The sequence below is a fragment of the Malurus melanocephalus genome, unplaced genomic scaffold, assembly GCF_030028575.1.
Source record: "Malurus melanocephalus ecotype Western Australia unplaced genomic scaffold, MMel_1.1 scaffold_134, whole genome shotgun sequence".
NCBI lineage: Eukaryota > Metazoa > Chordata > Aves > Passeriformes > Maluridae > Malurus > Malurus melanocephalus.
Window position 1 is genome coordinate 1,236,466 of NW_026623366.1, and position 12,008 is coordinate 1,248,473.

Here is a 12,008-nt window from a genome sequence, read left to right on the forward strand (position 1 = left end):
TTCTGCTCAAACCTACCTTAATAGTAAGATGAAATATCWATACTGGAATTTGTTCAGTGAGGCCATCGTTTTCTTTGGCAGACTGGGTGACCTTTAGGGGCAGTAACACTTTGTGAGCTGCAAACTCGTTTGGAGTTTTGATACACTGCTCACTGTGAGCACCACAATATTGGCACATATGGGCCAATTCTAACAATGGCACACAGTAGCTGGAAACCACATTCTCCTGAACCAGTGAGGGTGAAACATCAGAGATGGGTCCTGAACTGGGAAAATGTGCTTCAGGAMTCAAGAAGACAAAAACCAGCATTACAAGAAACTGTTTTCTGTCAGTAACTCTTGGTACTTTGAGACATCTTTTTCGAATATCTGAACTTCTCACCGTGATTGCCTGTACATCCATCTTCTCTTAATCTGATTTTTTTTCATTTAAGTCATTTGCACATCAGCTTGTGAATGCACAATTTATATCATATGATACCTGAAATTAAATTTGAAGTAATTACAAGAATGGTACTTTTTTTTTCTGTGCTTTTTAGACATAGCCTAGAATGAAAGTGCCAACAGGGAATAACATAACTTTCACAGTTTTTACTTCTCTGATAGCACAAATTACCAGATGATATTTCTGTTTTAAGTCTTTAAATTACTGCTTGAAATAAAAAATGCATTCAGGCACTTAAGGCTTGATTTATAAAACTTCTATTGGCTTTTATGCATGTTCCCTGCATTATTTACTTGGTAAAAGAAAATTCGATCTCATGAGTCATAAATGGGATCGAAGATGTGAAAAAACTGTGATATTCCCAGAATGGATAAGGGGATTCCACTGCAATATATTTTATTTAATTAAAAATAATGGCAACATTTTACATGTGAAGTGCAGAAGCTTCAGTTGCCTGGAGTAATAACAAAAAATGACAAAAATACTCTAGACACAGGATCCTTTTTAAAACAGTGTATTTGGTCTGGTCAGGCACTTCCAGCACATTCACAGTGAAGTTCTTGCTAGGTGAGTTTTTAGGTTGTTAATTAAACYAGTGCCAAGGCACTACTTCTAGCATGTAGTTAATTTTGGGTAGAAGGGAGAATATTATGTTTTACTGCTTCCTCTTCTGTAATAATGGGGCCAAACAAAYAGAACTGAGGGCCATTTTAGATAACATATAAACATGATGAAAACACAGCTAACAACTGAAAGATTTATGACAGAAATTTGAGCTAAGGGATAACAGGGCAATAAAAATTTCAGGACGACAGCATACAAAAGTTAAGATTAGATAGTCATGCTGGATTCCTAAGCACCTTTTTGTTGAAACTCAGTGTTAAACCAGAATATGAACACTGGCAATGCAATGTGGGGTGGAATTTGTGGGGGTTTTTCTAAAGTTTGTATGAGAGAACATGGAAAAATGATTGATCTGACCTGGTAAGCAGCTTAGGTCTGGAGATCTGGCAGACACTTCCAAACAGGTGGTCTCATTCCTTCCTCTACACACACAAACTATGTACAAAGCATCCCACATCCACACTTCTGTGCTGTAGGCATTATATTGTGGGAACAAATAGCTCAGTGGAGAATACTGGCCATTATTTTCCATTCTCTTGATGAATATTTTCCATGTGTATGGACTCTGAGCTGTTGGAACTGTGGAAGCGGCTTGATAGTGAAATGATACAAGCATTTAGATTTATAGTCACAGTGAATGAGAGGGAGAGAAGTGGTTTCTTCCTTGATCATATATCTTATTATCATAAAGTATTCTATTCACTGCTAAATAAAAATCAGATCTTTTTGCATCAGGACTGGATTATCACCTAATGGTTAAGAAAATTATCTCAAGGAGAACTCTAAGAGGTTGAGTTTTATTTGCAAAGCTAAGGCACACTTAAAAGAATGTTGTGCCAATATGGAAAGTAGTGCCAGCATTCGATTTCTGCTCAAATTTTTGCCTAACTCTTCATTCCCAGAAAGTAAAAGCTTAAATGTTTTTGTGCAAAGAATCAATCCTCATTCCTCTTCCTGGCACTGGAGATAGAAATGAAGAAAATAATATAACCAGAGAGAAAAAGTTAAAACAATTCTTCAGYGCATTATGATTCTTTCCCACCTCTTCTACTGCTCTTCCCATCCATGTTTGGAACCACTAGAAAGTATTAAAAGAATTTTGAGGCAGAAATGTTTCTGCTAAGCCTAATTACTGACAAAAGCACCATTACTCTATACTTCTCTACTTCAAAGCAATGTCAGTTCATACTGCATATTCCCACAAATATTCAAAAGCAGAGCAGCATTGGGGACAATAAATSAGTATATTTTGCAGTATTTTTCCCTTTCATCCTTAACTGCTGTTAAGTTGTTGTAACCATCATGGGAAAGAAAGGCTCTGCTGGTCATAAATACTATGATTATAATAAGAAAGATTCCCTTCAAGGAAAGAAGAGACAGTACTGATTCAGGCTGTTCCTGATCCTATGTCCAATGACAAATGWAAAGAATATTGTTTTTGATCTTTTACAAATCTTGTTTTTGTAATGAACATATTGTTTTTATATTGGGGAACCATTGATTTCTGAGTACTGGTTGAACTCAGACTGAATTGTTTGTCAAAAGCAGTATGCAATCAGGAACACAACCATGACACTGTCCTGTAATTAAAAAAAAAATATTTAACATTAGAGATTCAGTTTTATCTTCAGAATTTTTGCAAAAAGAGCAGTTAATGGAATGGACAAACGCTTTTGGCATTTCCGTGAGTATACTTACTCATACTGTATTCTGTAACTCATGCCTGAGTTGTGTGGATTGGTGCTGAACACAAACTGTTTTTTAAGACACCACGTCACTTTGCTAAAAGATGCCTCTTTTTTGAGGCAACACTTCATCTAGARAAAGCCCACAGTGGTACCACAAAACTCTTTCAGCCTCATATGGCCTTCAGGATAGGGTGGTGCCCCTTGGTGCCGGGACACTGATTCTGAAAAGAACTTAAAATCTTGGTAGTTAACTTTCTAATGTGAGGCAGTCACTAAAATGTTAGATGCAATCCTTATCCTGCCTTTTTAGGCAAGGTGCTTCCTTTTCCCTCTAGAAATCTTGTAATGTTAGCAAAACTGAGTAAATTTAGATTGATTCTTCCTTTGGTATTCAGCAAGACAGTGAGTCACCATTTGCCACCAGGCCCTCATGTTCAGTASGGGCTACATAAATATACCTAAACCTTCCAAACTCCATTTATGAATCTGGGCCCCCACTGTCATTGAATACCCTATGTTAATGAATTCCACAAAKCAATTGTTTGATATGTAAAATTGTTGGTACCTCTTCATTTCAAATCTTCCACAAAATTTAATTGGGAGTGTTGCTTTTTGAGATGTGAGGAATACTGACTCTCACTACACTCAGTATAGCAGCTCTGTCAGATCACTTCATGCAGCCAAGTAGAAGACCTTTAYCATTTTCTGTTTTCCTGATGTGGACAGACTTCCAGATTTTCCTATATAGCCCCTCAGCCTGCTGATTTTCTCTCTGATTCTTGTTTTATTGTCTGTAARCTTTATTTTTGCAGCTGACAAAGACAGTAACAATTTTCAGCCCCTAATAATTTTCCTCAGTCTCCTCCAACAAAGAGTGATTATCTGGAGCTCTYTAGCTTGTGGTGTAAAAATAGTCAAAACAGATAATATTTTCTCTAGCCTTTGCTAACATTTTTACTGTAACAGATAAACCTAAAATAATTCCATTGACGTCAATGGAGCTGCTTCAGATTGGCATTGCTGAAACTGAAAACATCATGATACCATTAAGAGCATCCTGTTTAAGGCAGGGTTTGTTGAAGATTCAATTTTATAAAAACAGAAAAGAAAAARGTGTCTTCAAATGCTTTAAATTTGAAGATTAAAGATTTGAGATTAAATTTGSAGCTAGCACTATGAAKAAAAAGCRAAGAAGACMTTACTGGGACAGTGCATGCTGACAYTTTTGYAGCTCATCAGGTCTTTCCCATTGCATGTCTGTGGACTTTTCATGTATGACAGCTTTAATATGCATTGCTAAGGCTGGAACTGTTGCTGGTACAATTAATTTTATTCTCCTCTGGTCTTATGGCCCTGTTAATACAAGGTATTGCAGGTGTTGAATTTGCTCTCTCAGAATATCACTCTGTGTTGATGGAGTGGGTTCAGGGTATCTAAATGACTGCGTAAGTTCCCGTAATAGCTTTCCTAGGGTAATAACTCTGAATTTCTTAAAACAGGAGTAGAGTTTACCCTTCACATGTACATGGTCAAAGGGCCCATCAGAAATGTTAATACATTTGAGAATTCATTTGCTGCTCGTGCTAAGTATTTACGACAGCAAAGATGTATTTAAATATATTTTTAGTTAAAAAAAAAAAAAAAAATGCTCGTGCAAAATATTTAGGACAGCAAAGATCTATTTAAATACATTTTTAGTTAAAAAAAATAAACAAAAAACAAAACAGTAGTAAAAGCAAATAAAAATTCAAATTCCCATCAAAACAAAAACAAAAACAAAACAAAATTGTTGTGGTTACTGATTTCCCATATGGAAAAGGAGGGACAAGATGCTATTTGAGTAACATAAGGTGCTTAGACGTCCTCAGATACGTATTAGAGAGAGCTTGTAAAAGCTGACACTAATGCAGACACAGAATGCAGTAGAATAAAGTGAAGAAGGAGGAGGCAGCAGCACRTTTGCTAAATTTGCTTTTGTCCCGGATTTCCCCCAGCGCTGGTACGGGTGGTGGTACCTGCTCTGCTGTGCGCTTGCAGACAAGCAAAACTTTCCACCAGGCTGCAGAGCCAGGGCTGTTTGCCGGGCTGTGCCGCTAGATGGAGGCAGAATCTGCACAGTTCACACCYGCTGAGAGGGGTTGAGAGTGCCAGGGGCAGCGTTTTCCCCAAAGGAGAGGACCTGGATGAGAATGGAAACGCWAAGAGCTCAACAAGAAGTAAAATGCTGCTGTTAGCATCATCAGTGGTACCTTTGCCATCTCTGAGGACTTCTATTTCATTTCACTTGCTGTGGAGATGATAACTTGGCACTGCTGCCTCTCTTGCGATGCATCCTTCAAGACACAAGGGTGCCTCACTGCCACCTGTGCTGGCCCTACTGCAGKCCAGTCACTTCATGCACTCACAGGAAGCTGTCTTCCAGATGTGTGCCACTGTTAGGACAGTGTTCCTAGGAATATGCATCGGGGTTTTATCCCATTCATGAGGATATTAATTGGACACTAGAGAACACATCTGCTGCTTTCAGTCAAGTATTTGTTCTCCTGGCTTCATTAGTCACATTTCCTCCTCCATCATTGTGCAYGTGTGGCCTTAGGAGTGATTCCTTCTGCACAGTCTTTCCCCTCATGAAACCTGTCTTTTATGTCTGTTTTCTCTTTATGAACCATTAGCAAGTGACTTGAGCTTGATAGTRAGAACCATGTATCTCTGTTTTGTGCTTTGTTCCCTGTGCAGAGTTTGGCCAAGGAACTGGGTGATTTCTGTCATCGTTGCATTTTTCCAGGACCCCCGAGCTCAACCCAAGCTGACCAAGCATCCACATAGACCCCTTTTTCATAGCCTTTARTACAAATGGGATCTGACAATCCAATCTAGGGCTCCAAGTTTTTCTCATACCTCAAGACACCTGTGCCCTCAGAATAATATCTACTTGGCACCAGCTACTTCATCTTTGAGCTTTGTGTGGAAGAAATGGCTGGTAACTGTCAGGATTTTTTTTCAATATAACGCTGATATCACTCTGATGCTGTAGTTGTTGCTAAGCAGCCTTTACATTAAGTAAAAGCTTTTCATCTTCACATACCACCAGTGAGAAGCTTGGGGGGCATAAGACACTGGAAGGGGACCCAGCTGGGAGCCAAACTGGCCAGAGGGATATTCCATAACACAGGATGTCATTGCTCAGTGTATAAACTAAGGGGAAAGCTGGCCAGAGGCTTCTGCTTGAGCATTGTCTGGGCATTGGTCAGCAGGTGGTGAGCAGTTGCATTGTGCATCATTTGTTCATATATTCTAACTATTATTACTGTTATTGTGGTTAGTTGTTATTTCCCCCTCCTTTTCTGTCCTATTAAACTGTCTTTATCTCCACCCACAAAAAAAATTTTGCTTTTTTCCCCCCATTTCTATCCCTCATCCCACTGAGGGGGCAGCTGTGTGGTGTTGAGTTACCTGCCCGGTTAAACAGTGTCAGTCCTTTTTGGCACCCAAATGGGGCAGGAAGGGTTGAGATAACAACAGATCTGACCAGATCTGACACGTTAAACCTAATTTGTTGTAAGTATTCATTGTATTAGTTTAATAGTCCCTGGTCACAATGTTGATTTATTTGCTCTCAGAGTTGTTATGCGTGTTCTCCGAGTTGCATTGAGTAAGCACCCCGTTCCCTGCTGTGCTGTGTCACCTCTGGGGGGTGGGTGAAGGTCGTTCTGGGTAACACTGGTTTAGGAGAAGAGAAAGATGCTGCCCGTGAGACTGAGCTGGAGTTTGTGCTCGGCATCTCTGTGCGCAGGGAGCCATCTGTCGGAAACTGTCAATAAATACACTTTCTACCTTGCTAATTTTGACGATTTATTCCTCGGGAAAATTCCTGTTGTTGTTGTTGTTTGTTTGTTTGTTTGTTTGTTTGTTTTAAGTACCCAGAGGTGTTTGAATATCACAGAGGACAACAGTAATTCCAGTCACCTACTCAAACCTGCTTCTCTGGAAAGCCAGTGAGGACATGCTGATGATAACTTTCCCCTTTGGGAAAACATCTCAGCCCGTTCTCAAGGAAGCACTGTGGGAACTCCTCTATGTGTGAGCCATACGGGAAGCACACTGATTCTGAGGATGCAATGCTGTGCCAGGAAATGCATGGCAGCTGAAAGCCAGGCAGTGGCAGAGTTTGTTCTTACAACAGTAAATGTACACAGGCTCTTTAGGTACTGATAAATCTATTTAAAATGATGTTTGTCTAACTGTCTATCATRCATACAGAAGTAATTTAATCCCCTGGTGAAATGCCAGAAAAGAAAAGAAAACATCAGAAAACAAGTACACTACTTTTTTTTATTATTATTGTTTAGTGAAATTGTGTAAAGTGCAAATAAATGGATACAAAAATTCAGGGAGAGAAAGTGCAGCCCAGGAGTTTGCCATCTTAATTAGCCAGAGGACTAAAATTGTTTTGGAACACCAAAACAATCACATGTGAATTATTTGGTCTTCRTTAAGCACTTTCTTCAAGAGTTGGATGACTTTTTCCCTGTGAAAAGAAAGATAAAACATAGAGACTCTACTGAAAATTGACTATGCAGACTTCCATGTTTTATTCCTAGTGTTCCTCTAGCATACCCTGAGAAAGGCGGTGCCTAAAGAAAAGCAAACCTGACAAATTTTGCCCCATGGRGTCAATTCTAGTTATGTTCCCTTGCTGCTGCTAAGGAGTTTCTTCCTTCACTAAACTTGGTGATTGGCATGGTACCTCTCATATCCTKCCAGAAGCCCCACTCACTGAAACAGCTCATTTGCAGAGCAAGGGGCTCAGGATTTGCTTGGTAGAGTGCAGGTGTGTGGAATGACACTGTGCCAGGCCTGGCACTGCTGCTTTGTCACCTCTTGGTTACAGTGGGGACGTGATACAGAGGATACATAGTGAGTGGGACAGAGTATGTAGCAGTGTTTTCCCCAAGCTTGTTCATTTTCTTTCTTTTTGATAATGTGATGACGCCCTTGGGAGCAGGGAGAGTGAGACCTGTACCCCAGTAGGTTTTTTATTGAAAATTAGATTTCATCGTGAGTTTACCGTATAACTTCTGAATTCCTCGCCTGTCGTCTGCTGGAAGTCTGAACTTTTCTGGGTTCTCATATGAGTAGAGAGGGTACATCAGAGCTCCACGGACATTTGAATGAGCAAGTCCCAAAGAATGGCCAAATTCATGAGCAGCAACAAGGAACAAATTGATATCTGAAACACAGAAGCACAGAAACGTATGTTAAAGGTATGGCATTTCTTTTTAACATACAATGAATTGAAATAGCAGGAGAATTTGTATATTTCAATTCATCTTGGAATGAAACCCCAGGCTTTGATCCATTRTTGTTGAACTTTCTCATACAACAGTAATATTTTATAAAAAAACTACAGATTCCTTGCATATACATCTAGAGGTCCTGAGTCTCTTTCCAACTCTGCTTTTAGTCAACCTTATTCCTACAATAAAAGTCAGTTTGCCACTTTACCAACTCCTACAAAGCAAGTCAATTTACCTTTTCATAATTTATGAAGAAAACAGAGGCTCACAGTCATTGTTTAGGCTGTGAAAAGTGCTTTAAAATATGGGTAAGACAGGTATTATGTAGCTGTTRATGGTAATGAAGCACAAGTACTTAAAAAGGTAGTTGAAAAGAACAGAAATGTTAACACTGAAGTAGGAAGAGTTATTGAAAGCACTTYCTGTGGCAGTGTTCTGCCAACATGTACAATATTTGCCTTTCCCTTTCACATACATGTGAGCTTTACCTTCATCAACATCTGACCATTTTTCATCATCATCAAAATGAGCATCTCCACCAATCCCGGCTCCAGGTGCAAAAGCATGAGCCAGCGTGCTTCCTCTTCCATCAAAAGGATATCCATCACCATGCTCTGCATTCAAAATAAATCAATGTCACCAGATGATGTCAGTTATCACATTTAAATTCAGCAAATTGAAGCATGTTGCTTGTTTGTGCTAGTTTTGTTGATTGTCAATCCTTTAAAAAAATCCTACAATGGCAACAARGTTGTGAAAATGAGAAGCAAGGCTTAGGAAATACTCTCCAAGTTCATGACTTAAGTTCAAATCCTGTATTTGTTAATTCAGGCTGCTGTAGATTTCAGAAAGAGCTGAGTATTCTTTTCCTGAGCTTTTGTCAGAAATGTGGTTCTGAGGAAGCAATCAGGGATTATTTCAGAAAAAAATACTTAATGTTTGATGATGTTGTTGATATCTGAATGTTTTTGATGCTGMAAAGTTCTGGGCAGTATTAGTTGTAGACATTCTCACTTGCATTAATTTTAGTGTGAGACAGTGATTTGGGATAGATAGCCATGTTTCTGAAGAGATAAGTTCATTTATCCCCAGCTTTGTGGTACAGTCCATTACCTACTTCTTTTGTAGCACAGGTGGAATGTTACTGTTTCCTACCTCCAGTGCAAGAGCTGCATCTGAATTATACCAACTCTGAAAATTTCCCCCTCCCTCATAATGAGTCTCTGCCTTGACTGAGGAGTAGCTGGGAACTTTATGCCACTCTGTCCTTTGCCCCAGACAATGTGGCTGGGCCTTAGGGCACAACTAACACAGGCAGAAGAGACCTAATCCTGGTGTGTGACATGGGATTAAAACCCATTCCAGTTTGTAGGATTGTTTCTCACTTTGACTGGGACATTAAGACGCCTCCTTATGGCAACATAATGTTCTTCCCATTGGTGACACATGGGTTTTGGACATTTTGGTGCTCATACGCTGTCATCTGCTTGCAAGCCAGGTGTCTGATCTTCACTTACAGTCACAGGACCTCKAGTAGATATTATCAATGGGTCTAGAGAACAAGTGAAATAACCTTGAGGTAGGCATTTAGTTTGTCTAAACTGAGTCACTTTCGATGCCAGGCACAAGTTAAAGGTATGGCTACATCCACAGATTATTCTGGATCACAAATGGGCTTCTGAAGTGACCCTTCTGGTCWTCCCCACGTAGCTTTGGCCTGCAGCATGGTGCAATCTTGGGGGGCAACATGGCATTCCTTCTAGAAGCAAATCAATCAGAAGGGACTCTCTGTGCCCAAACCTAACGCAAACCAGCTGCCAAAGGCTGTTTAGTCTGGGAGCCAGACTAGATCTAGACCAAAGTAAGCCTGCCTTGACCTGCCTGAATCCAGCCTGTGCATGTTGGATCTTCAGAACCTGCTGATTTGCTCTACAGAGCTTGTCCCAGTAGTTTGYGCTATTTATCAAGGGAAAAAGAGCCTTGAATATCTAAATTTAAGTGTCTCATTCTGCAGCTGAATTCTCCCTTCATTTCACAGCTGTGACTCTGAAAAGATTTTTCTAACAGCTTTCAATGAGTAAAACTGAATCATAACATACAAATTGGGTGACATGATAAAGTGAAGATAAAACTTATGCAGGCTTTGATTTCATTCCAAACTCTTTGCTCTTTCTTAAAGCTATGGCTGTAAAAATACATGCTTTGAGTAAGATATGGACCATTATATTTTAAAAATAACAGCCATTCTCACCACGACGTGCAAATCTAATCTCGATGTCTGCCTGGCCCAAGAAGACTCTTCGGAAGTGCAGTGGAGTCACATCACTCCATACCATCAAGGCCCTTTTAATTGCATCATCCACTTTCCTTCTGGGTAAATCAGATGTATAGCTGGCAATCCTGGCAGCAAAGAAAAACAGATTAATATCATTTAGGGTGTGAAGGAAAGACACTTAATTAAATACAAAGCAACCACTTTCCCCATAAAACCTAAAACATCGCTCACTTGTAAGTCAAATGTGTCTTTTTCCATYTTGGAGTTCCAGGAAATGTTTGGTATTCTGCTATATCAGGCAATCCACATCTAGGAAGTTTCAGTATTTCTTCTGTTTCTGCATTTAATTTTCCAGTTACAGTCAGRTGGAAAAACCTCTGCATTTCTTTAATCCTCTCTTCTATGCTTAGGTTTTGTGCTTTTGCAAGAATTGGGAAGAATTTATCAAGATATCCCTGGAAGAAGAGAAGGAAAATTAAAATTAATRCATATATCTGTGATGTTTTGGTAATTGCATTTTACATTTGGTTGAATCACCATCCTGCAGTCATGTCTGGTTTTAGTTGTGTCTTTCTTTCCCATTTCAATTTACCAAATTGTGCTCTCTCTGTAGTATAGATCAGCATATATAGAAAGAATTATAACAGCAATGAAAGATTCTAAATAAGAAATTCTTTTAATTTGCCACAATTAACTCAGCATTAAAATCTACAGCCTTCCACACAGTACACATAAAATTATTAAGATTTTTTTAAAAATTACATGCTCCCCTTTATTCACCAGTTGGAACTTGGTCTCTTTTTTAAGTTAGTCTTAGGATGTCTAAGCTAGTCAGCAAATTTTARCTGTTTTATGTCATGTCTGCAAAAACTGTTGTGGTAATGCAAGATAAGGTTAATATAAACAGATTGGAAAGGAAGTAGAGGCTGAATGAGAAATCAGATTATTCATAATGGAGTTATGTTTCCCCTCTGATAACTTACCTTTACTTTCTCAAGGTCTATGCTGGTCCATGATTCTGGTCTCAGCGGTACTGGAAGAGCAGAAGTCTCAGGTAGGAAGATGGCAGCACAAAGCAGGAGGTAGTGCAGGGTGCCCATCTCRCCAAGGAGACTTGCTGCAGCAGGAAGGGTTTGAGCTTCTGTCTCCCAAGACCACAGCTAAAATCCCTTATATAGATCCCGACAGCTCCCAGCAGCAATTACATATGTGACTCACTTTTTGGTGTTAATGTCATGTCATCACTGCTCTAAGAAGTAAATGAAAGCATGTTAAACAAATCTGTCCTGTAACTTCCCTGTTGATGTCACGTCACAGCTAGCAGCCAGCTTTGTCTCGCTCTTTTCATATTATTCCAGTAGTGAAACCACAGGGTCATAGGGAAGTTCACTTTCTGTAACTTTATCGGTACAGTTACTGTGTAATCACTTCATRCCCAGCTTTTCCCATGTTCCTTATACACAAAGGTATTTTGCAACAGCCCTTTGGCTGCCTGCCTGTATCAGTSGATGGAGAGGCAGAGAGGAGATGGATGCGAGCACTGTCTCACTGAAACTGCTGTCCTTACYGAGGGAGCATGAACAGCAGTGCCCACTCACTAAACTTTAGGAGGTTTCTGCAGTTTTTACAGAGATCTGAAGACAGATCTCTAAAAGTGTCCTCTGGAACTAGGAGCCAAC

The 12,008-nt window shown here is 39.6% G+C and overlaps 1 protein-coding gene across 1 annotated transcript; it reads right to left on the reverse strand.

The window, feature by feature from the left end:
- Positions 1-7,088: 7,088 nt before the first annotated feature.
- Positions 7,089-11,661, reverse strand: MMP7 (matrix metallopeptidase 7). Its single transcript, XM_057370841.1, has 6 exons — positions 11,313-11,661; positions 10,561-10,784; positions 10,306-10,454; positions 8,543-8,668; positions 7,826-7,987; positions 7,089-7,285 (listed from the first exon to the last, which is right to left on the reverse strand). The coding sequence occupies exons 1-6, from the start codon at positions 11,427-11,429 to the stop codon at positions 7,263-7,265; spliced, it is 801 nt and encodes a 266-aa protein (XP_057226824.1). The 5' UTR covers positions 11,430-11,661; the 3' UTR covers positions 7,089-7,262.
- Between the last annotated feature and the right edge of the window lie 347 nt (positions 11,662-12,008).